Raw genomic sequence first — 27,790 nt, 5'->3', positions numbered from 1 at the left:
GCCCATAACTACCGGGAAACTCTGCTCTGTTACTGACACGGTAAAATTGTCTGTTGCGATGGCCACTCGTTATCAGTTATCACTCTTGAAGCCGAGATGTGCCCCACCAAACTGCAGGTTATCCGTTGGTATGGCCAATGGGTCTCATCTCACCCCTGCTCTCTTCCTTCTTACAGGCTGCTATGTCTCCACTTATAACCTGTATTGACCTAACTCTCATAAAAGGAGAGAGGTCATATGGCTAGCTTCTTTCCTGATAAACCTGATGTCTTGTCAAGATACACTCTCTCCACCATGTACAGCGCTCCAGGCTTCAAACCCTGGATTTCTCTAATCTAACCTTTCTACATGTGTTAACCTTATTTTGTGTGTATTAATTTGTATTGTATATATTTGTATTCATCCTAGCTCTTTCCAAGCATTTGCATGTAGTGCAAACGAATTTGCACTGGTGGAAATGTATGAGAATGGGCTGAGCTTAAATTCTTCTGTATGAGATTGGATTTTTTTTTCCTTGCTTCAACCCTGATGGTAATGGAATTTGAACCCTAATCACCCAGGACACAATGGAACAACCCAACTCTTGTGCCAAGGCCCACCCTCAGCCACTTTATTTGAATACTGGAAGCAATTAAAATGCTATGATCCCTACAGATGTGAAAGAGAATGAGGTAAGAAGCAACATGATGTATTCTCAATGAGAGAAACTGAAGGTAGGAAGATGATGGTGCAAACTTTGCACTACCAGTGAATGTAAATGAGACAGATTTTCCATCAGACAGGAATGCAAATCATAATGCCATGATCCCTACAGATGTGAAAGTGAATGCAAATCATAATTATAAACAAATGGATGCAAAACGAAACCAGATGCAAAACTTTATCCGATTCAGATTTCCGCTACGAACAAACAGAGAGACACAAGTCACGTAGTTCTGAGGCCCAAGTTGCAGCCAGTTTTGTCCTTCATCACAAGTACATTTATACTCAAGCCAGACATATTAAGTTGCTTCTGCTGTTAAAACTTAAAACTTTCATTAATGTCTTTGTCAGGTTCCCTGAAGTTTAACGTGTTATTCATGCCTCAGTCCATGAAGGTTCCCACTTCCAATTCAGTAGCCCGAGTTGCTGCCTTTAAAAAGCATTCCAAGCATATTTCCCATCTATCGTATTATATCCGTCGGTTTCGATAATGACTTAAATGACCTGTAACTAATAGGCAAGGGAAACCATACCTACTTATTTTGTCTCGGACTCTCCACTATTCAGAGGGCAATTCTGGAGAATTCAGACTGCACGTTTTCTTTTACTATTTTCATTTAAGAGAATAAATTAGATTTCATTTGTAATTAAATAACCCACTTTATCTTAACATTCCCTTTGGAAAGAGTGAGTGCATTTTCGTCCATGCAAATGCAAAGTTGGATTAATTTTACATTCATATTTTTTTAACATTAATCAACTTTGAGTATAAAGATTATATAATTTTTCTTTTTTTTTTTAATGAAAACTTGGCTCTCATTTTGGATGCAAATATGTCTTGAAATTTGTGAAAACCATCACTTTTGGTACATAAAATCCAAAATAAAAATAAACAAGAATTTGTATTTTTTATATTTGTACTCCCATGCATTTGTATTAGTACAAATAAATTTGCACTTTAACCAAACATAGACCTATAACAATGTAATCTTAAAGGGTTCAAATATCCATACATAAACCATTCAAATTAAAGAGGCGATCCCTAGAGTTTGATTATTTATTTGTTTATTTTAGTTTCAAGAATTGAGCAATGAGCCCATGACATCTGTGCCAAGTGCCAAGGTTATTTAAAAGTGATGACCATACTTTGAACTTTTATGTCTTCAAAATATTTGTGCTGGTTTTTATTTAAGTCGAATAACTAATTAAATTAGATTTTATTGCTATTGTGAAATGAAACTTGGCTATGTTTGGAAACGATGCAAATATGTAGAGTGTAAAACGGTCCATATAAATTGCAAAGTTGGGTTAGTTTTGCATTAACAGATTTACCTTCTTACCAAACAGACTTTTAACTATAATGGATACAAACATGAATTCCAATAAAGCATATGCATTTTTTTTTTATCAAATGCCCATTTTAATGCAAATTTAGTCTTTTTTATTGATGTACTTTTGCATCTTATTATCAATGTAAATATGCATCGGAAAATGTGTTTTCTGTCATTTGTCAATGCATAAATGTAATGTTGCCAAACACAGGCAAAAGTGAATTAGAGTGCGAATTTACCCTGAACTAGGATTTACACTCCATTTGCATCGCTTCCAAACGCATCCTCAAGTGTTGTGCATATTTAGAGTGGGATCCATAAGCTAGATTTCTAATTTCAACTTGATTACATGCCCAAAAGTGGAGTTCTAGGAAGGATGTGCAAGGCTTTCTTTCAAAGGAGTAAAAATATTTCAACAAATTAAGAAAATTATTACAAATAAATTCTTGAGTAAAAATTACTGATGCCAGTACTTCTAAATTTTCACTTAGGCTGTGTTTGGTTGCAATGCAAATAAATTTGCACTGATGAAAAACCATGGCAGTGCAAATGATTTGAGTGTAAAATCTAACCTATTTTTGTTTCAAATTTTAGCTTATTTTGTTTGATTGCTATACAAATGAAATAAATTAAGACATGAAGCAGAATAAATTAAATCCAAAACAAAATTTAATGAGAACTTGCATTTTTTACATTTGCACCCCCATGCATTTGTATTGGTACAAATAAAATTGCACTGTAACCAAACACAACCTTACAATAAAGGATGTAAAATAAAATCTTTACAAAGATTTTCTTTCCAACAGAAACTTAGTGCCCTTTATGTCCTTTCCATATTCAACTTTTTTGAAATATTCTTAAAATGGGTTTTCAGACATCCAATATAGGAATGACAAGGGCGGATCGAGGCTGGGTTTTGCATGCTTCACCCCTGACCTTGAACTCAAATACTCTGCCCCATCTCCACCCCAGACCCCACTAGGGCTAGATATCCCAACCCCATCCTTGTCCCAACGAGGAATGGGATCCCTGAATTTTCCCTGCCCCATCCCAGTCATTCCGATTTGCAAATTTATTTATTTATTTTTATTTTTTGATACCTAATTAGAACTATATTATATCATGTAATGTAATAAATGTTAATATAATACTATATTATATGAATATAATATATAATAATATAACATAATGCAATATATATATATATATATATATATATTGTCATCTCTTCTCGAATAGCATTATATTGATTGCCATTATTGTTTAGAAAAACTTCAGAAAAATTATTACTGAATTTGCTTGCAATGCAAATATGCACTGATTTAAATGCAATAGAGTGCAAATAGGCTGTGTAAATTATAGTTTACTTTTGCTCTATATTTGACCATCTTATTTGTATGTGAAGTAAAAAAGAAGTGAAATAATGTCTGTCCTCACATCATATGAAAGAGAAAGGAGATAGGAAGGTTATTTGTTTGGGAATTAAGTAAGAAGGAAGGATGATGCAGTCCCCACTTTACATGAGAGATAATTGATATAGGTGTAAATTTTACAACAGTTTTTGGAAAGTAAAATTGGCATTGCCAATGAGACAAAAAGTTTAAATTTCGTATGGTAGGTTGAGTAAGCCAATAGAGAAAAATAAAAAATAAAAAAAATAAAACAAGGGCATTATTGGAATCTAAAGGTTTAATCGTTGCAAAATGAGGGGTAATAATAATAATAATAATAATAATAATAATAATAATATACTTATTAAATTTCTAAAATTTCAAACTGAAAAATGTAAAATAATAAGATCGATCTAGTCAATTAAATGCTCGATACTCAAGTTTTGGAGTGTATCAATAATTTGAACCTTTTTGAATCATATTAACCAATTCCAAACCAACTGAACTAAGGTCTATTTTGTACTTAGTCAAAATTGGAATCAGAATGGTGTATTTCCATAGTCTATTTGATGTATACATAAATCAGAATGAAAATAGGAATTTCATTCTCAAGGGAGGAAGAAGAAATGACTACTCCCAGGAAAATATCATTCCACCAGAAATAGAAATGAGATTTCAATTCTACAATCAAATATTTCGATTCAAACCCTTATTCCGAAAAACCAAACGGACCCTAATAGTAATTCCGAGGTGATAGAGACAGGCAATTAGGTAGAGTATCTGGTTTATTAAATGCAATTCTGAGTCAACGTAAGAAAAACAAAGACAATTGAATAAGTGAGGGCTTTCGTTTTCCCAGTTTTGATAGAGTCGGACTTCAGTGTCGGAGATTGTAATGCATGCATTAACGTGTCAATTTCTTTCTTATGGCCAAATGGGTAGCAAAATGACTGGTGTAGACTTGGACACATGCATATCGTCAATTCATGAAGCAGAATGCATTTAAGAAGCAGATAAAAGAGAGATTGTGTACAACACGTTATCTTTAAATTTGTGAAAGAAGGAAAGATGTCTAAGCAAAAGCAACGGGATCTATTAATGAGCTGGTATTTCTTTTCATGGACCATGGTCGGAAAAGTTGGTTTGCAATTAAGGTTATTATTAAGCACTCTAGTTTGTTTGACTTGGATATAGGCGGACGCAATTTACTTGGAAAAACTTTTTTACTAAGGTTATGCTTGGTTTGAAGGAAAAGGTTTGAAAACCTATACAAGGTTTGTAAAGATTTTCTCTTTTCTTTTCTTTTCTTATTTATTTCTTTAAATCAAACACAGCCTAAATGAAAATTTGGATTGGGTGTAATTAATTGATGATAGTTAGAGGCATGATTTCCGTAATGGTTACCTTGTCAATTTCCCTTTGTCTTGCTTTTGATTACACACCATTCCTCTTAGATGCATGTTATCATCGTTTTTTGGGGCTTAAACCTTTCAGATTTGAGCCCATGTGGTGTGATAATCCTAATTAGCGGTGGTAATTGGACGGGTTGGATTGGGTTTGGTTTGGGTTGAGTTTTAACCCAACCCATTTAATCTGCCAACCCGTTAATAACTCAGTTATATAAAATTAAATGGGTTGGGTTCAACCCAAACCCGCTTTGACCCAATCTAATCCGCCCAAACCCATTAATCTTATATTTATGTACTTAAAACAAAAAAATTAATTCCTTTTTAACAAATAAGTTAGTTATAGTTTGGTGGTAATAGTAGTTGCTATTCACACAAGTGGTGAAGGTTCAAATCACATTACATGCATGTTATTTTTATACAAGCAGCAAAGCCATTTAACTATGTTCGGGTTTCGGATTTGACGAACCACATAGGTTCAAACCGAGCAGAGGTGTGCGTAGGGTTCTCGTAGTGTTAATGAATATACATCTGAATTTTTGAGATTAGCTGAAAGAAATCAATTATTTGAAAGTGATAACCAGCAGGCATCCCGTTATCTAAGCGGTTTAAGACCGTCTATCAGAGATAAAATTGGGGTACACATGGTTCTTAGTGTGCAGGAAGTAAGGAACTTAGCCTTGAAAGCAGAATTAATGTTCCAGGACAAGGCACGCAGTGATAATTATCGCCAGTACAGCGGGAGCGACAACAGACCGGCAACTGTCGACAGGAACAAATCAGTTCCGGCAGTACAACCTTCTCACCCGGCAAGTACAAGTAACGCCGGTAAGGCTACTACAGGAGGACATACTCGAGGTAATCCTTCCAACCCTCCTAAACCCAGTAACTCTTATGCAAGGCCTGCTCCTATTAAATGTTTTAAATGTAATGAGGTTGGACATAGATCCAGTGACTGTCCCAGGAGGAAGGCAGTTAATATGGTAGAAAGGGAGGAGGAAGAAGATATTGAGGAGAAAGTATATTGTGGACCTAATGGGGAGGATGAAGAGGGTCCATATGAACATGAGGAATATACTTGTGTGGTAAGAAAATTAATGTTGTCCCAGAAAAATAAGGATACTTCTCAAAGGCACAGATTATTTCGTACCAGATGTACTGTCAAGGGAAAATTATTTAATTTAATTATTGATAGTGGTAGTCAGGAAAATATTATTTGCAGGGATGTCATCCAACAATTACAGCTGATTCCTGAAAAACATCCCAACCCATACACAATTCGGTGGATCAAGGAAGGAGGCGGCGTACGAGTGGAAGAACGCTGCAAGGTACCTTTTTTCAATTGGTAAGTACCATGATGAAGCATATTGTGATATTGTAGATATGGATGCTTGCCATATTTTGTTAGGGAGGCCTTGGCAATTTGATACAGATGCAAGGCACATGGGTAGGAAGAATACCTACCAACTTGAAAAAGAAGGTACACGTTATACTTTGTTATCCATAGTAGAAAAAAATATTACAAATACTCCAAAGGCACATGAGAAAAATTTCCTTACCATCACCCATCATCATGCTGAATTTGTTAAAGAATGTAAGGATACTCATGAGATACATTTGTTAGTAGTAAAAGGAGAAGATGTTAATGGAGAAAATACAATTCCAGCTGAAATACAGGGACTACTGGATGAATTTAATGATGTAGTTCCAGAGGAGTTACCAAATGAACTCCCTCCCATGAGAGATATACATCACCATATTGATTTTGTTCCAGGTGCTAGTTTACCTAACCTCCCACATTACAGGATGAGTCCTAAGGAGAATGAAATTTTACGAGAAAAGGTAGAAGAATTATTGAAAAAATGGACACATTCAAATCAACATGAGTCCTTGTGCACTACCTGCCTTATTAACACCTAAGAAGGATGGCAGTTGGAGAATGTGTGTCGACAGCAGGGCCATTAACAAGATCACCATTGGGTACAAATTTCCCATTCCTAGGCTGGACGACATGCTGGATCAACTAAGCGGAGCTGTAGTTTTCTCAAAAATAGATCTCAGGAGTGGATATCATTAAATCAGGATCCGTCCCGGAGATGAATGGAAGACAACCTTCAAGACTAGAGATGGCTTGTTCGAGTGGTTGGTCATGCCCTTTGGACTAACCAACGCACCCAGCACTTTCATGATGCTAATGAACCAGGTATTGCGCCCCTTCATCGGTAAATTTGTGGTAGTCTATTTTGATGATATTTTGATATACAACAAGTCTATCACTGAGCATGTGGGACATATTAGGGAGGTCCTGAAAACATTGAGGGAAAATAAATTATATGCTAATTTGAAGAAATGCATCTTTATGAATGATAATTTATTATTCATGGGATTTATTATAAGCAAGGATGGTGTGAAAGTAGATGAGGAAAAGGTGAAAGCCATTAGGGAGTGGCCGATCCCATCCACTGTCACAGATGTCAGGCGATTTCATGGGTTGGCAACCTTCTATAGGCGTTTTATTAAGAATTTTAGTAGTATCTTGGCTCCCATTACTAAATGATTGAAAAAGGGGAAATTTCAATGGGGAGAAGAACAAGAGCAAAGTTTTGCTCTCATAAAAGAAAAGTTATGTACTGCTCCTGTTCTTGCTTTACCAGATTTCAATAAATTATTTGAAGTTGAATGTGACGCCAGTGGAGTTGGCATAGGAGCTGTATTGTCCCAAGAGAAAAGATCCATTGCTTTCTTTAGTGAAAAATTATGTGAAGCCAGGAGAAAGTGGTCTACTTATGACAAGGAATTTTATGCTGTGATAAGAGCCTTGAAAACATGGGAACACTATTTAATTGCAAAAGAATTTGTTCTCTATACTGACCACCAGGCCCTAAAATATCTTAGTGGGCAAAGGCAATTAAAGAGTGATTTACATGCCAGATGGTCTGCTTTCCTAGACAAGTTCCCATATAAAATTGTGTATAAGACAGGACAACAAAATAAAGTGGCTGATGCACTTAGTAGGCGTGTAGCTCTCATCAAGACCCTCAACGTTGAGATTGTGAGTTTTGAGTGCATAAAAGACTTATATGCCCAAGATGAAGACTTCCAACAGGTATGGGAGAAATGTGTGAATAAGCAGTCAGCATAAGACTTCTTTATTTATGACGGGTTCCTCATGAAAGGGGAGCAGCTGTGTATCCCTTGCACCTCCCTCCGCGAAAAGATCATCAGGGATTTGCACGGGGGTGGACTAGCAGGACACTTGGGAAAGGACAAAACAATAGAAGCTGTTAAGGGGCGATATTACTGGCCGAAATTGAGAAGGGACGTGTCTACCATCGTAAGAAGGTGCTATGTTTGTCAGACAACTAAGGGACAAACCCAGAACACAGGTCTCTACATGCCCCTACCCGTTCCTACTGCTATATGGGAAGACTTGTCCATGGATTTTGTGCTAGGCTTGCCAAAGACCCAGAGGAACATGGACTCCGTCTTCGTGGTGGTTGATAGGTTCTCAAAAATGGCTCACTTCCTCCAATGCAAGAAAACAACAGATGCATCCGCAACAGCCAAATTATTTTTCAGGGAGATTGTTCGCTTACATGGGGTACTCAAGACCATCACTTCAGATCATGACACACGGTTCCTCAGTCACTTTTGGATGACCCTGTGGAGGTTGTTTGATTCATCACTTAATTTCAGCAGTATAGCCCATCCGCAGACAAATGGACAAACAGAAGTGGTAAATCGAACCTTAGGGAATTTAATTCGCAGCATATGCCGGGAACGGCCGAAATAGTGGGCTTTCGCCATAGCCCAGGCTGAGTTCACCTATAACAATGCAGTGCATAGTTCTACAGGCAGATCCCCATTCTCCATCGTGTACATGAAGGTCCCTAACCATGCACTGGATTTAGTGAAACTACCCAAGGTACCCAGCGCCAGTATCTCAGTAGAACAGATGGCAGAACAAATCCGGTCCGTCCAAGACGCCGTGAAGCAGAAGCTAGAGCAATCCAACGCCAAGTACAAGATGGCCGCAGAATAACACCGCCGACCTCAAGTGTTTGATGTAGGTGATGAGGTTATGGTCTTCTTAAGGAAGGAAAGAATTCCCATAGATACCTACAAGTTGAAGCCTCGGAAGTATGGTCCATACAAGATCGTGAAGAAGATTAATGATAATGCCTATATAGTAGACCTACTAGATCATATGGGTATATCCAAGACCTTCAACGTTGCTGACCTTCACTGGTACCTGCCAGAGATAACACTTGCCTATCCTCGTCACGACTCGGGGTCGAGTTCTCTCCAAGTGGGGGAGAATGATGGAGGCCCATCCCAAGGCCCATCTCACCCCTAGGGGCGACAGCTCCTAGGATAAGGTCAAGAGTCCAAGATAAATTAAGAAAGGATAATAGGATAATTCAAGATCCATTAAGACTCTTCCAAGACTCCAAGACTTATCAAGAATCCAAGATTATCAAAACTCTTCCAAGATTAGCAAGAATTCAAGACTCCAATCAAGATCCAACAAAGACTCCAAGAAGCATCAAGAAATCCAAGACTCCCAGATTCATGCATAAGGAGAGCTAGGGAGATCAGACGGTGGAAGATCAAGCCCAAGAATTCCAAGAGGGTTCGACCTTATCAAAACAGCCCAAGAGGATCAAGATCAAGATCAAGACTCATGTTCTTTCCTAGTTCTTTTACAATTCCCAAATGTATTATAAATACTGCTATTTTCCCAAAGTTATTCATCAATTCATACTTCAGATTTTCAGAATTTCTTCAAGTTCTCTTCTTCCTATTTTCGCCACCTTTTCTCTCTCATAGAGAAATCGGTGTTTTTCGCTAGGTGCTAGCGAACGCCCGGTGCTTGCATTGCCAGCTCCAGTTCTCATTGCTTCCACGCTGCGTCATGTTTGGAGTGGTAACACCTCCCTTGTCAATGAGGTGGATCATGAACAAATTGAGAATATGGATATTGTAGTTAATGACTTTATTGTTAATGAGAGGAACGTTTGGAATGAATAGATGATTCAATTAATGAGCTTCCGGGTCCTTGATGTCCATGCTTGGGGATGTTCTACTCCTTGTCTAAGTTTACCCTTTTCGATTTAGCAAAAGAATCTGTCCAAGTTCGACATTTCAGATCAAATTCAGAATTTCAGTGATTGGATTAAATTTGGATGTAGCTGAATCCTATTCAAATCCCACCCATTCCAAGTTTACAACCTTAATTTTCAAGACCAAAACCTACTTTGAGCGCAAAGTTTGATTATTTTTAGAAACAAGCTTTGCTCCTATTTTGAGTGCAAAAATATCAAGGAAAAAGAAAGCTTACTTCTGATTTTTAGTAGGAAAAAAAAAAGATTTTTACTAGACATCTGCAAAACTGAATTGGAGTACAAATTAACCTTGGTTCAAGGTTTTGAAACAATCATCGACCAGGTCGGATGAACGGACCATTCGGTCTAGAAAACCAGCCAGTGTACCAGTTCCATTTCACCCTAAATTAATTAATGACACGATAGCTCGGGCAGTCAAACCATCAATAAGTGCCTTTGGGCCAATTTTTATTTTTTAAAACTTTTTAAAGCATCGGGGTTGATATGTTCAGATTGGACAATCCAACTGCCGACATGGAAAACTGTTGCCAAAATGACTTCAATTTTTGGTCGGTTTTCTAAAACATTGGATTATTTCTGCATTTATAGTCTTAGTATAAAAGACATCTTACTAAACAGCTTCAAAACTGAATTGCAATACAAATTTTAATTTCCTCTTGCATTTGTACTAAGCCAAATGATACCATTTAAGTGCAAATTCTGATTTATTTTGTTTCAAAATTGACAGTTTTTTTTCTTTTGTTTTTTTATTTTTATTACAAGTAAAATAAAATAAGACCTCAAGCAGAATAAAGCAAATTAAAACCCAAAACACAATTACGCAAAAAATTTAATTTTTTCATTTGCACTTCCGTCCATTTGTAATAATAGGAATAAAATTATAAAGAAATGCAGTGTAACGTGAAAAAGTTGTGGATAAGTATGGCAAATGCAATTTTAATTGCACGCAAAAAAAGTTTGTCTCATTCTGGTAGACTTTCATGGTGTTTGGAAACGTGGGTGCTTTTTGGGACTGATTTTCAAGAAAAAATGCCCATGCTTCCAAGATGCGTTTTTCACAAAAAAAAAACGCTTCTGCCATGTAGGCAGTGAACAACACTATGTTGTTTGGTAATATGATTTTCATCACCATTTTTCATGTATATGCTGACAAATAAGCACCACATAGGATACACATCAGTCAACTGTTGGGGGAAAATAGTTCACTGATGCATGAAACGCCAAATTTGACATTCTATGCATCGGTGGGGTTCTGATTTTTGAGACATGCTCAACTTTTTAATAATCGGTTAAACCAAATAATGAGATACATGGGTGTTTATTAAAACGCCTATGTAGATTTGACATGACACCGTTTTTTTTAAAAACGGCCACGATTCCAAATATCCCCTTTATCTTCACCCAAGTGAGAAGGTAATTCAGATTAGTGGCTATTTAAGGGGCTGTAGAACCAATGATAATGTTTCATGCCAATAATAAATTGATGGGCCTCACTATAAAAAGTGCATATCCCACGTATTTATTAATGGCGTAGAACATTATCCTGGGTTCTAAAATCCATCGCATTCAACAAATCCTTGTTGGAGTGAAGGAATTAAAGTGAGCGTTCCACTTATGGACACGTAACGGGTTAATAAATTGCTCTTTATAATAATTAGTCCACCACTGGGTGCTCAGTAATATGCTTCCTTTTCAATTCAATGAGCAAAATTTTTTGGACAAAATATAAAAACCTCCCCTGAAGCTTATGACAATCATAATAACCTCTCCTAAGGATTCACTTTAATCTAGATTTTCCCTTTTAGATTTCACTATACCTAACATTTTTATATAGTAAAATTATTTTATTCTTTTCAATCTTATTTGAAGAATTTTTTAGTTAAAAGTGAAAAATTGTTTTGAAAGTATTTTAATAAATTTCCATAATTATTTGATAGATATAAGGGTAAATGGGTACTTTTGAAAAATTAATGCATTTAGACTACGTTTTCCATTCCAGACAATAATAAAAAGGAGGTAATTGCAGATTTTTTCAATACTAAAAGGGAGGTTTTTATGAAAATGAAACCTCAGTGAAGGTTTTTATGATTATCAGAAACCCCACGGGGTTTTTTGCCTAGAAAAAAATAAATATAAATTTAAAGACATTTTTCTATTTCATCAGCCTAAAGATTTCCTTTCTGAAGATCTGTTTTTTGACAGATTTTTAACCCCAAAACCCTCAAAACACAGTCAATTCATAAATGCCGCATTTATTTTCTGGTGTATTTTCTCTGGCTGTCATCCGTTCATGATAAAATACTTCCAACAATGGAGGGGGAGGAAATGGCCATTCCCTCAAATGGGGAAAATGCCATTCCACCAATAATGGAAATGGGATTTCAATTCCATCAATCAAATATTCCGATTTAGACCTTTATTCCAAAAACCCAAACAAGCCCTAAGGTGAATCGAATTTAAAATTTGCAGGAATATTGGCAATAGACTAATAGTAGTAATTCAGAGGTGATAGGAGTAAAAGAGGAAGATAGTAGAGACAGGCAATTAGGTAGAGTAGCTGGTTTGATATGTATATTGAATGCAATTCTGAGTCAACTAAAGAAAAACAAAGACCATGTACAATTATTGAATAGTTGTTGAAAATTTGTTAAGGCTTTCATTTTCCCAGTTTTGATAGAGTCGGACTTCAGTGTCGGAGATTGTAACGCATGCATTAACGTGTCATTCTCTTTCTTTAATTTGGAAGAGCAAATGGGTAGTCAAACAGTTGGATTCCATAATGAGTCTTCTAATCCACATCCACCACGCCCAGGTAAGTTTATCTGTGTAATGAATTCAGATTAGCTAGACACAAAATCCTCAGCATTTCCTATGCACATGTACTAGACAGGTCCCATGGAGATTTGGGATCACCTGCCAACAAAGACGTTCCAACACTCTTCCAACATGATCTGATACCACACGTTTCATATATTAATTATGAGATGTTGGGAGGGTGTTTGGAACATTTGGTTCGGACTTGATCACTACAAGAAATATAAACTTTAGTTATAGACAAAACCGTGGCTAAAGGTCAAAAAAATCGTAGCTAAAGACTTATGGCTACAGTTTAGCTAAAGACAGAAAACCGTAGTCTATGTTCATGTGGCTATAACCTATAGCTACGATTCAAATAATAATCCGTAGTATTAGCCCATCTATAGCTACGGTATCTATCTGTAGTTAAAGGGTGGATGCAAATTATATGAGCCTTTAACCACAGATTGAACCGTAGCTAAAAGATGCATATAAATATGGTTTTTAAGTTGTCCGTAGCTAAAAACTTGCATTTATAGCCACGGTTTGTTACAAAAATGTAGCTAAATGTACCACTTTGTAACCACAGTTCTACCAAAACCGAAGCTAAATACATTAGCTTATAACTACGATTTGTGACCTGTGGCTAAAAACTAGAGTCTATAGCCATGGTTTTAATTATAGCTAATTGAAAACCGTGGCTATATTCCAATTAAAATAGTAAAATATGGACACCGTCACCTTAAAGGTTAAAGCAATACCTATTTCATTCATACATCACATGGGAATTATATAATAATTTCTAACAAATGGTTATATTATTTTAATAAGAAATTACAATTCTTGTATAATTTGAATACATCCATTGTTTTACCAAAAATAAAAAATAAATAAATCTATTATTTAAAATGTATTTCAAATGTCAAATTTCCTTTAATACATATTAAAGTCTACATGATGTTCATAAAAAGAGAAAAATTCTAAATATAGCAGAACTATCCATTGTCTCCAACCATGCTTTAAGAGTCATTCATTCTAAATTAAGGCTCAGTTCGAAAAGACTACAAATACAAATATGTACAAAATAATATAAATACAATGTTTTGTACCCTACATATTTATATTTGTACTTCTTCCAAACTGAGCCTATGGTTTACTATTCCATATATAACCTGTTAATAATCACAATACTTATAAATCAAGACTTCAATTGTTAAAGAACCAAGATGTAAAAGGTTAAATTGATGATGTTGGGAAGTTGGAGTTGTACCCAATATTATTGAAGTGGTGAAAAATTTTGGCAAAATGAATTGTAACTTAGGGGATAGATGCTGTACCAAAACACTTCATAGAAGGCAGCCTCATGACCCCATATATATAGAACATTGACATATATATTCGAGATAGGTTGCTCAGCCTGCTGTGCTTGATTTTGTTTCTAGCTCATCTGGATTTTGCCACATCATGGTGTGAGTGTGTGACCAATGAAAGTTGTGAATCCCCCAATTCATATAGCCAGCGAGGAAAAGATCTTCCCCATGCATCATTATACCTCTCTTCTCTGATGATTCTGTTTTCTCAATCTTTTCTTCCATTCATTCATCCTTTCTTCACAAGAGGGTTTTGGTATTTGGTTCTCAATTTAAAAAGAAAAGGTCAAGTTTGATGAAAACCGATCCTTAAAAGGAAGGTGAAAATTCATTTTACCCATTACACTTTGCAAAACCGATCATGGTCATAGGACAATCTCTGAATAAGTTTTCTAAAGTTTGATGAAATATTTATACACCTAGTGATTAGGTTTATTTTAGTAGCAAGACAATCATTTGATACTAAGAGAAATAATTCAGTTCCATATTGACAAGGACTTTCAAGATTAATTACCTTTCAAATATTAGAAATGAAGGCTGAGTTTGGAAAGAGTACAAATACAAATATGTATTATGCAAATACATACAGAATAATGCAAAATATAAGGTTTTGCACTCTACATATTTGTATTTGTACTCATTCTAAACTGAGCCGACAAGACACTTATAATTTGCAAAATATAAGGTTTTGCACTCTACATATGTATTTGCACTCTACATATTTGTATTTGCACTCTACATATCTACTCTATAGTTAGCACTTTACTAAAACACCACTTATAATTTGCAATGGATTTAACCAATCTTCCATTAGATGACAATGGAAAATGATAGTGTTGACCCTAATGTCATTTAAATAAATTTAATCAAATGAAAATAAAAATAAAAATAACATTTTTGCCCTTAACAAGACACGGGCAACCACTCTATTGGTTATATTTTATCAATTTTGTTTTCTATACAAAAAAAATCATGGAACTAATGGCAAAACAAACACTCCTTAATGAAAGGTTGATTAAGTAAATAAATTGTAAAATACATGGGATGCTTTAGTAAAATGAAAACTATAAGGTAGGTTTAAGTAAATATGTAAAACTATAAGGTGTGTTCTAGTAAATGACACTAATAGAAACACATAGGAATATACAATTGTTTTATATTTTCAACTTTTTAAATAATTAATAATTATTCATATTTTATATACTATTTTTAATATTTTTTTATAAAAATAAAAATAATTAATTTTAGTTAGGCTTATTCATTAAACTGATGAGGCCGACCAACCCGATCAACTCGACCCGAGTTGGTTGGTTTTTTAGTATTTTAGGTTGGCTTTGGTTCAAAAGTTTTCCAATTCAACCAAGTTGGATCAGTATTACTTTAGCCATTTGTAAACTGACCAAAATCAAGCGACTTAACCATGGATATATCTATATTAATATTTTATATTTTTAATGTAGTTTTTAATATGGAAAAGTGGGAAAGTCACCATATTTCTTATTCTAAATGTTTTATATAATAAATCTAATTTTTAAATTTATCTTTTAATAATTGTATTGTAATTTTGAAAATTAAATTAAAATTTTAAGTTTAAATCTTTTGAATCGATTGACCAAACCAAAAAAAAATCGACCCAAACCAATACAACTTGAGTGGGTCGATTTTCACAAAAGGTCAGTCGGTTTCAACTAACCCACTCCCCAACCTGACCAAGTCAATTTCGTTGGCCAAATAGCCTACGACCGAACTGAACCAACTCATGAACACTCATAGTTTTAGCTAAATTAATAGTCTCATCTCTGATAAATGATAAAAGTTTAATCTCCAATAATTATTGAAAATTTATAGCAAAAATTCACAATTATTGAAAATATATTGATAATGAAAAATATAATAATTACAATAATTACAAAAATACAATATGCACTAAAAATATATTAACTTACATGGTGTTTGGAAGTGTGGGCCCTTTTTACAACCGATTTTCAAGAAAAAACGCCCATGCTTCCAAGACCCGTTTTTCACAGAAAACACTTCTACCACATAGGCAATGAGCAACACTATGTTGTTTGGTAAGGTGATTTTCACCACCGTTTTTCATGTATGTGCTGACAGTTAAGCACCACATAGGATACACATCAGTCAACCGTTGGGGGAAACGGTTCACCGATGCATGAAATGCCAAATTGCGTTTCATGCATCAGTGGGGTCCCAATTTTCGAGGCATGCCCGATTTTTTGATAATCGGCTGAACCAAACAATGAGATACATGGGCGTTTGTTGAAACGCCTATGTGGATCCAACGTGTCACCATTTTTTTGAAAAACGGCCATAGTTCCAAACATCCCCTTAGTCAATAAATAGTATAATCTCAAATAATAGTTTAATCTCTAAAAAATATTTATCAATTTAAAATTTTCAATAATAGTAGTTTAATCTCCAATTATTATTGAAAGATTTTTGTTAAATAAAAAAACAAAATAATTGAAAATACATTTATCACAAAAACAATAAATAATTACTGAAATACAATAAATATTAATTTTAGTATATATAATTATATAATAAATACATATTAAGAGTTGAAAATTATTATTAATAAATATTAACTTTTATGAAAGTTATTTTCTTGAATTATTACTTGATATAAGTGAAATTAGTTATTTACAATTATTTTTCAACTTTTCAGAATTTTTAAATTTATTACATAATTTATTTATTTTAACTATTTAAAATATAGTTTTGATAAATATTTAGTTATTTAAATATTTAAATAATCTATAAAATATCTAAATTTTTTATTTTCATTTTATTTATTTAAAGCTATTACATATTATTAAATATTTAAAAAATATTTAAATTTATAATCCAGAAAAACATAATTTAATTTGTTAGAATATTCATGATATATTTTGAAAAAATATAAAATTATTTTGAATAAAATATTTGAGATATATTTTGAAAAAATATAATATTATTTTTTGTATTGTTAATAAATATTTTAAAGTTATTATTTAATTTTTTGGAATATTTAAATAATTCTTAAATTTTTTAATCCAAACTTTCTTTAGATAGATATAGATAAAAAGTAGGGGAGAGGATAAATAGGAATTAAAGATAATTTTGGAGAAAGTGGGGGATAGTGGGGGAGGTAGTTTAGGAGAAATTTTAGGAGAAGAGATTATTTAGGTTATTGGGAAAGTGCATCTCATTGGTTGTTTTAAAAATGACATGGAATAAAAAAATAAAAAATTCAAAAAAAAGGAGAAAATTTATTCACCACTTTGTTTTAATATATATATATATATATATATATATATATATATATATATGGGGAAATCTATGATGCAGAAAAGATATGGTATGGGAAGAATTTTGACCAATCAAAACCCACCCATGAATTTTGATAAATAACACTTGATTGGCTACCACGTTTATGATTACAGTTGACTGGTCTGAAGATTTTCGGATATCATATCTTTTCCATATTGTAGTCGAACGCATAGATTAAGCACCCTAGTTTGTTTGACTTGGATATGAGGCGGACACAATTTACTTGGAAAAACATTTTTATTAAGGCTATGTTTGGTTTGAAGGAAAAGGTATGAAAACCTGTACAAGGTTTGTAAAGATTTCCTTTTCTGTTCTTTCCTTTGCTTTCCTTTCTCTACTTTTTCATTAAACCAAAGATAGCCTAAATGAAAATTTGGATTGGGTGTAATTTATTGATGATAGTTAGAGGCGTGACTTTGGTAATGGTTACCTTTTCAATCTCCTTTTGTCTTGCTTTTGAGTACACCATTCCTCCTACATACATGTTATCATCGTTTTTTGGGGCCTAAACCTTTCAGATTTGAGCTCATGTGGTGTGATAATCCTAATCTTGTTAACATTATCAAAGGCAATTGAGATAGTCAAGTTGACGGCTTATGGGGCAATTCAATTTATTAAAAAGAGGAATATTCTTGTCCAACAATTAAAAGAATGGAGTGCAATTCATTTTGTAAATATTCATTCAAAGAAGAATAATATCTTAAGGAGGATTGAGGAAGTTCAGAAGCATTATTGGATGATCCTTGGAATTGTTGTTTAATTAATTAGGATTATGATCTTCAAAAACAATCAGACAATATTTTGGCTGGAAAAGAATTGTTTTGGGCACAAAAATATAGAATTAATTGGTTAAAACTTGGTGATAAGAACAATAATTTTTCTATATTGTAACCACCAAAACAAGAAATTCAAACAAAGTCATTAAAATTAAGAATGAATAGGGAGAGTGCATTAATGAAGATAAGGATACTTTGTTAGATAGTTTTGTATGCCCTTAGCTTCAATCCGATTTGATGTACTTTTGACATTTAGTGTAAATAAATAAAGTGCATGTTTGATTCATGTTGTTTGGTATAATTCTGTGTAAGACCCTAAAACTGGACACTTATAGAGACTCGTGTTAGTTTTAAATATTCACAACCATTGGATAAGTCTGGGGAGATTTATCCTACCAAGGCTGACACTGGTGTGCCACCAAGTGTTGGGATGGCCTGTCTCGGCCACCAGGGTAAGACCCAAGGCACATGCAGTATGAGATTATTCGAATCCTTGAACCGGACCAGATTTCCAATATTGCCCTGGACCTTGGAGACAGATGGGAAAAACTGGAAAGTTACACCTGACCCCTAGACTCGATTATGATACTTCACTAGGTGTCGGATCAGACTGTCTTTGACATGCCAATCAGTGAGATCCTTAGCGGGGATCAAAACCTGGGTATGTTGGGACAGTCTGAGAATTCATCTGAGTGGGTGATCATAGTGACATGATCAGCCCCTTTGTCGGACAAGGGTAATGATCGGGAAAGACACTCTCTCTGATGGAAACCAAACTGCCGGCAGTTGATTTCAATCGTTGGAATTTTGTTTTGCAAAATTAATATATATATATATATATGTATATGTACGGTTTCAAAAATGTTTGCAAATGGTTTTAATTCCCGGGATCCATGTGAGTGAAGAGTGCGGCACTATTCCTTGCAGCCGAGGGAGAGGTTCTCTCTTGTCGGACAGTGCTTGATCATTAAGGGCTGAGAGGTTAAGTGTAAGACCATTTAGGATAATACCTGATGGGCTAATCTTGCACCTGCCCACAGTCCTTGGGTTTTTATAAGATGGCTTGGCCCAGGGACCACTTAATGTAAGTATTGGGCCCATAGGGTCCATGTGATGGGCTCAGGGATTCACTGAGCTTTTCAGTGAATTCGGTTGGGCCTTGTAATAAAGGCTGGGCCGAACCCATGTGGCTGGTGTGTAGATCAATGCTTGGGTCCCACGCCATACAAAGAAGCCCAACTGGGCAACAGATTGAAAACTAGTTAAGCACTGAACACTTAATGGGCCAAAAGCCCATTTCGAGCTGGGCTGATATGATCACCCATTTATGGGGCAAATCTGAGATTAATGTTAGTAAAAGGATTGGGCCTTTAACCTTATCCACTCTGGGAGACCAAATTCAAATCAGATTTGAATCTGGTAACCTCTTGATAAGATCAGGAGTAAGCTAACTTAATCTGGAGATAGGATTAAGATAATCCCCTATCCAAATACTGATTTGGATTGGGATAACTCCTAATTAGGAGGTTTCTTAATCAAGAAGAAAAGAGGAGAAACCCTAAGAGAGAGAAACAATTAGATTTCGAAAAAAGGGTTTTGAGAAAGCAAAAAAAGCTTCCTGCGAATTGAGATAGGATCTCATACACACTCCAGAGAGAAGAGAAGCAATTCAGCCATCTTTGTCCCAGGAGTTCTCCTCCAGCCGCCGCCATTCCTTCTTGCAAGATTTGATCTTTGAAGAAGAAAGAAGTCTAGAAATCAGTTCTTGACATCAGTCTTGCAGAAAAGACTGAAAAAGGTTCGGTGTTCAGAGTTTCCAGAGGATTCTTGCGAAGGATCTAGTGTGTAGGACGCACTCTGCTGGTTCCATTCTACCCACAGCTGTGTTATCTTTAGCAGGAGCGGATCTTGGTGTCTTCTTTGGGCGTGAACACCAACTTTGGGACATACTGTTTCTCCGGATCAGGTATATTCCTCCATTTTTCTTTTTGGTTCAGATCTGGTTCGATTATGGTTCAAGTAAGATCCTTGAATATTGTATTCTAAATTTAGGGAATATGATTCCCAGTTGGGAGAAGGTAGAAAATTTTTTGAAATTCGCCCACCCATTCTACAACATTTTTGGCGTCCATTAGATGGATCCTACCATTCTTTCAATTTGAAATCATTTTTGCTCCATTTTTGCAAAGAGAGGGTACTTATGGTATTGATGAGGCTATATTAATCATTGCATCATGGGTGTCATTAATCAAAGTCTGATTAAAAATGTGATTGATGAAGAGATTTTTAATACTTTACTTACCATTTAGGACTTGACGGCTCCCGGTCCTAATGGATTAAATGCTCCTTTAAAAAATTTGGTCTATTGTTGGGGATTTTGTTCAAAGCCTTCTTTCATTCTAGGAGGAATGTTTGGAATGGTGCCACCTCCCTTGTCAATGAGGTGGATCATGAACAAATTGAGAATATGGATCTTGTAGTTAATGAGAGAAATGTTTGGAATGAATAGATGATTCGATCCTTGGTGCCAGGAGCTGCATGGTGGAGGATTAAACCTATTGTTCTCCTATCTATTCCTATGGGAGACAAAATGATATAGAGATTCACCTTCAATGGTGAGTACACTGTGAAGTCAGCTTAGAGTAGTGAGTGTTTGGCAAATCTTGAAAATCCTTTGTCCAATAATTGTTTAGAAAATGTTTGGAGAATCATTTGCCCCCTAAACTTAAAATCTTCATGTTTCTAGTATTAAATAATTAAGTTCCCCACAAAAGATATATATTATTCAAAGGGGTGTGTGTTCCATCTATATTGAGGATGAGAATAATGATTATATATTTTGAAATGTTTGTATGCAAACTAGGTATGGGTGGCCATTAACACAACTAGTTATTATCCTTTCAATAAAATGCAAAATGCTAGATTTTCCCTTTTAGACTTTACTATACCTAACATTTTTATATAGTAAAATTATTTTATTTTTTTCAATCTTATTTGAAGAATTTTTTAATTAAAAGTGAAAAATTCTTTTGAAAGAATTTTAATAAATTTCCATAATGATTTGATAGATATAAGGGTAAATGGGTACTTTTGAAAAACTAATGCATTTAGACTACGTTTTCCATTCCAGACAATAATAAGAGGGAGTTAATTGCAGATTTTTTCAATACTACAATGGAGGTTTTTATGAAAATAAAACCTCATGGGAGGTTTCTATGATTATCAGAAACCCCAAGGGGCTTTTTGCCTAGAAAAAATAAATATAAATTTAAAGAGATTTTTCTATTTCATCAACCTCAGCCTGACAGATTTTTAACCCCAAAAACAACACAAAGTCAATTATTAAATGCCGCATTCATTTTCTGGTGTATTTTCTCTGGCTGTAATAAGTAGATTACTTTTGAGTCTGACTCTTTAAACTCTTGCAATCTCCTGTGTTACAAATTTGGCTGAACAAGGAATGGCATATAAATGATGTAATATTGTGTTCAATTGCTTTGATAGAAAATAATATAAACAGAAAGTTGGGAAGGTTAATTAATTGGATGAATTTCACAAAATGACAAAATTTGTTAAGGAGTTTCCCCAACTTCTATTTCCATCTTATTTTGTATCAAACCAAACACAGCCTAAATTTAACCAAAAATCGCCTATGGCTCATACTCGTAAATAGTTGGTCAATCATGATAGATCGATCGCATCTCCTTATAGGTAGTTCCCATTCACAACACTTTGATTATGGTTTAGCTTCCTAACAGGTTTGGGGAACCTCTCAAAAGATTTTTTTTTTTTTTTTATCAATAACTGCCCAACCAACTATCAAACTATGCCAATATGGCCAACTTCCAAATGGTTGAATAGTTAAGGTCTTTGGATGGTTGTAACGGAGACTTGTAATTGAATCGTGCTGGCACCATGGCTGGGGATTGTCGGTACGGTGTTGGACTAAATTCTTATGTGGCTGTTTTATAGCCTTTTCAATAAATGCATCAACAAGCACCAAAAACTAAGGGAAGGTTGTCAATTAATGGATTGGGTCTGGTATGGGAAAGGGTGTATCAGTCCCGAATCTATCATTAATCTGGTCCATATTAATTATCAACTTTCAGTGGTCAAGAAGTTCATCCGTTTTATGGATATAGAAATATATTTATAAATGCAAATAACAATGTAGCTGCTTACCAAGCAAGTGGCAAGAAACAAGATCGAGATCAAGAATTAAATGACAGTTGGAGGCAACTGTCTATCAAGTTAATTAGCACGTGGCCATAATGGCTTAATACTCCCCCTCAAGTTGGAGCAAGAGGTTGAATGTCCAACTTTATAAGACCAAAACAAATTGATCACGTCCTAAGGCTTTGGTGAATAAATCATCTGGTTGCAACTTGGAGGCAATGTGATTTGTTACAATGGTATGAGCTTGAAGATGAGAGCAGACAAAGTAACAATCAATCTCTATGTGCTTTGTTCATCCATGAAAAACTGGATTGGCGGCAATTAATATGCAATGCAGCCCGTTTGTTACAGAAGAGCTGCATGGGTTGTGGATGTTGTAGTCCAAGATCAACAAACATATGTTTAAGCCAGAGTAAATCACTTGTCATTGCCGCCATTGATATGCATTCGGCTTCAATAGTGATTGTCTTGTAGATGGGAAACTTGCCCAATCTGAGTCATGATATCCTCGTATGAGAATATCAGATTTAGAAGAGAAAAACACCCCATGATCAAGTGATGACTTTGTTGGAAGGGTTAGTATCCATCATATGAATGGTCGAACCATGCTAGATGGCTGAGCAAATTTTCAAAAATTTCTTAATTCTTCCGGGAATCGAATTCCCTATGTTTTGAAAAACTACATTTTTTAGGATCAGTCTTGCACTGAACCAGACCATATTTGAAACCAATCAAAGAGGGAGGTTTATACCTGACACGGATACCACAAATGCACATCCCAAGGTGAAAGTTCATGCCCAAATCAGTCCTAGAACCAACCTCCACTAGAGATGGCACAGTGTGTAGGTGAAGCTGATTCAATAACACAGTTTTCAACAAAACTATAACCCAACTACTTGGATCGAATTGGGGAAGGTGAGCTTAGAGTTTCTCTGAATTTCTCTTGCAAAAATTAGAAGAAAACTTATCTTTATCAGTCATTGAAAGCCTAGGTTGTGATAGGGTTTCTTGGAAGACAAAAGAGAACAAGAGAGAACAAGAGAGAATGGTATTCTAGTTTTATATGGCATGGGACCCCACAATGACCTCACATAAGTCTACATGGGTTTAACCCAGCCTCTATGAAAAGGTTTGGCTGAATTCACTACTAAATGCAATGAACCCTTGAGAACATCGCCATGGTTTCAACATAGGCCCAACATTTACACTTAAATGATCATTGAATTCAGCCATCCTATGAAGACCTAAGGATAATGGACTTAAGTAAGATAAAGCCCATCGAGTAATCAACCCTTAATGGTTTCTTTCACTTAACCTCTCAACCCATAATGATCAAACACTACCCAAAGGGGAAGGACCTCTCCCTTGGCTGCAAGGTACAATGTCACACTCTTTGTTCGGATGGATCTCGAGAATTAAAACCTTTTACAAACATTTTTCATAAAATATATATATATATATATATATTTTTTGCAAAAACAAATCTCAAACATAGTTGAAATCCACTACCGATAGTTTAGGTTTGTATCAGAGAAAGTGTAAGCCCTATCATTCACTTTGTCCGACAAAGGGGCCAATCCTATCACTATGATCGCCCACTCAGATGATTCTCAAACTGCCCCAACATACCCAGGTTTTGACCTTCAATGGATCTCACTAATTGGCATATCAAACAAAGCTCAATCCAACACCTAGTGCAGCACTGTAATCAAGTCTAGGGTTTATGTGCAACTTTCCAATTTTTGCCCATCAATCTCCAAGGTCTAGGACATAACTGGAAAATGGTTCGGGTCCAGTGTTTCAACCAAACACACATTGCATGTGCTTTTGGTCTAACCCTAGCAGTTGAGACAAGTCGCCCCAACTTCTTTGGCAACACATCAGTGTCATCCTTGGCAAGATAAATTGCCCAACTCTATCCAATAACTGAGAACATTCTAAACTAACACGAGTCTCATAAGTGTCTAGTTTAAGGAGTAATTTTACAGACACATACCAATATCAACATGAAACTATAATGTGCTTTTATTCATTTACAATAAATGTATTTGTACATCAATCAGATTAGATCACACATTGTCTAACAGACTTGAGATACCATAGAACATGCATAGCATCTTCCAAGTGTCATTGTCATGGATCGCTCATGAATTGGCTAAGAATATGCACTGCATAAGTGATTTCTGGTCTAGTAATGGTTAGATATACTAGGCGTCTATACTGATTTGGGTGTGGTATGAGTGGGCTAGAATCTAGGCCAAGATGGTGTTGTTGCTCCATAGGAAAAGAACTTGGACGACACCCGAGCATGCCCATCTCTTTGAGAATGTTGAGTGTGTACTTATGCTAGTTTAGGAAGATGCCAGACGGAGTTGGTACCTTGTTGTCCATGTTTAATGGTGTGGTAGATAAAGTTATTCAATTTTGTTGGTGCACAACATATTCTAGTGGGCCTAGAATTGGATTGGACATTCTCAATGGTGTGAATGGGCCCAATAAGTCCATCATTTGGTTGTGATTCTGACGGTTCTACGTTCTCATTTTGATTTGCGGAGTCAATATGCAACTCTTGTGATGAGATCAAGCTTGTATCATCATTTTGATGAAGTTGTTGGCCTTGAGACAAATCCATATTGGAATCATCAGTTGCTACACAAGGGTCATTGCCATTGGTTGTTTCCAATGGAAAGATAGCATCATCTATGATCGAAAGAGGGACTACCACTATAGAGGAAGCATTATCATTAAGGGAGTAATTGATAAGCATGAGCAGAATTGACCTTCACAAAATGCCACATCTTGAGAGACTAATATTTGCTTTGTGTCAAGATTGAAAACACGTTAACCCTTCTAGTCATGAGGGTATCCGATGAATATGCATTGCTGTGAACATGGACTGGATTTATCCCTACCACATTTTCGTGTTGTGGCGTAACAAAGACAGCCAAATATGCGAAGATGATAATAGGAAGGTAGCCTTTGAAACATCTCATACGGGGTTATACTGGAAAGGTTAGGAGTGGGTAAATAGTTGATTAGATATGTTTCTGTAAGAACACATTCCCCCCAAAATTGAACCAGTAAACTTGCTTGTAATCGTAGGGCTCTAGCCACCTCAAGAATATGATGGTGCTTCCATTCTACCACTCCATTTTGTTGTGGAGTTTCAACACACAAACGTTGATGGATTATACCATTCAAAACAAAGTATGTCTGCATAGGCCCAGTACAGAAATTCCAACCCATTATCAGATCGGACGCTCTTAACTCGTGTGCTAAATTGAGTCTGAACCATCACAAAGAACATAAGGAATTAGAAATAAGCATCACATTTGCATTGCTTAGAAAAACTCATGTAGCTTGTTTGTAATTATCCACAATAGTAAGGAAGTATCGAGCCCCTATAAGTGAAGGAGTAGGGTATCCACCCTAGATATCTATGTGTATTAAGTCAAAGCATTTAGCAACACATGTCTTATTAATGGGAAAACAATGTCGATCCTGTTTTTCTTTCATGCAAATGTCACAACAAGAATTATTAGGTACAATGATATATAAATTAGGAATCAATGCAAGATTGTGATAAGAAGCACGCCCAACTCTTGAATGCCACAATCTGGAGTCAGCATCATGTACAACATGAAGAGCCACGGATGGTGAACTAGGTAGAAGATGATATAGACCATCATGCATTAGACCGAGCCCAATCACCTTCTTCGAGCCTGTTTTGCTTTCATGCAAATGTCACGGCAAGAATTATTAGGTACACTGATATACAAATTAGGAACCAATGCAAGATTATGATAAGAAGCATGCCCAACCCTCAAATGCCACAATCTGGAGTTAGCATCATGTACAGCATGAAGAGCCACAGATGGTGAACTAAGTAGAAGATGATACAGACCATCATGCATCAGACCGAGCCCAATCACCTTCTTGGAGCTTAGGTCCTATATCACACAAAAACTCAAAAAAAAAAAAAAACAAGACAACACAATTAAGCTATGAAGTTAATTTGCTGATGGATAATAGTTTGCATTTGAATTCTAACACAAATAGAACATCCCGTAGGAATAAATCTGGGGATAGTGCCAAATCATCTTGTGATTGTACTGGCATTACAGATCCATTTGGCAAGTGAATTGGCTGGTTGGGTGGAGGAAATATGTGAGTGTTTGGACTCATGGTAGAGGGTGCCATGTGATCTGATGTACTACTGTCCAGTAACTAAGGTCCTAACTCTAATAGCCAACGTAAGCTAGAGGCCTTACTAGTAAAATTCAAAGAAATCACTAGATTATCATACTTGAGATGATTCAGAAGCTGCTGGTACTATTCCATTATGAGGCTTGCTATCGGAGAAGAGTCAGAGGCAATTGAAGCTTGCGAGATTGACTTCGAAGTGTTGGCATTTTTCTTTTTCTAATAATTGTTTTTCTTTATGCTAGATCTTCTCTTCGCATCCCAGTCCGGAGGATAACCTACGAGTTCGTAGCAGCAATCCTTGTTCTGTCTATCTTTTTGCAGTGATCACAATTGAGCTTTGGTCGATCTTTGGTGTTCTTGGAACCACCTTTGGCTTGATCAATTACGTAAAAGGCTGTTGCTTCAGTTGTTGGAGTCTGTTGGCTAGCAACCAACTGATGTTTCTCCTCTTGTGTAATTAAGGCACATGCCTTGCTTACAGATGGAAAAGGCTCCATTACAAGAATGTTCGAGCAAATAGTACTAAATTGATCACTAAGACCCATGAGAAATTGGTAGACGTGATCCTTCTTGCATTCTGCTACCAGATCTTTCATTACACCAGAGGGGCAACAAGTACAAATTGGCACTGGAATATAAGTTGAGATTTCATCCCAGATCGCCTTCAGCTTTGTGTAATACATTGAAACAGAGAGGTTGTCTTGTCTAAGCAATGCCAATTCCTATTTCAAATGAAAGACACGAAGAGAACTTCCCTGCGAGAATCTCTCTTCGAGATCTAACCAGATTGCACGAACATCATCCATGTATGCAACATTGTCATGTAACTCTCTGGTCAAGGCATTGTAAATCCAAGATATGACCATTGAATTACATTTCTTCTAGGCAAAAAGCTCTGCTGGTTTTGCTTGATCTGGCTTCAAGATTGTTCCATCAATAAAATTGATCTTATTTTTTGCCCAAAAAGCATCTGTCATTGCTCTTTCCCAAGTTGAAAAATTGTCACTGTTCAGTAGAGTGGTGACTAGTACGGTGCCAAGATTGTCTAAGGTGCCAAAATAGTATGGTGACATTGGACCAAAGTAGTCTACATGTCCGATGTCTGCGTTTCTACCTGCATTACTTCTTGTGATTTGAAGAAGAACATAATCACTAGAGTTACATGTGAGACTAAGAT

General features: G+C 35.6%; 1 protein-coding gene across 1 annotated transcript; it reads right to left on the bottom strand.

Moving 5' to 3' along the window:
• Positions 1 to 22,679: 22,679 nt before the first annotated feature.
• On the bottom strand, positions 22,680 to 27,296 carry LOC148803102 (uncharacterized). The gene is made up of 5 exons (XM_088893947.1): positions 27,000 to 27,296; positions 26,119 to 26,357; positions 25,552 to 25,693; positions 23,159 to 23,259; positions 22,680 to 22,899 (listed from the first exon to the last, which is right to left on the bottom strand). The coding sequence occupies exons 1-5, from the start codon at positions 27,294 to 27,296 to the stop codon at positions 22,680 to 22,682; spliced, it is 999 nt and encodes a 332-aa protein (XP_088750073.1).
• Between the last annotated feature and the right edge of the window lie 494 nt (positions 27,297 to 27,790).

Source organism: Nelumbo nucifera, chromosome 1 (genome assembly GCF_055504915.1).
Source record: "Nelumbo nucifera cultivar China Antique chromosome 1, China Antique-T2T, whole genome shotgun sequence".
Lineage (NCBI taxonomy): Eukaryota > Viridiplantae > Streptophyta > Magnoliopsida > Proteales > Nelumbonaceae > Nelumbo > Nelumbo nucifera.
The sequence above is the reverse complement of the archived record's forward strand: the minus strand, read 5'-3'. Positions and strand labels throughout refer to the sequence as shown.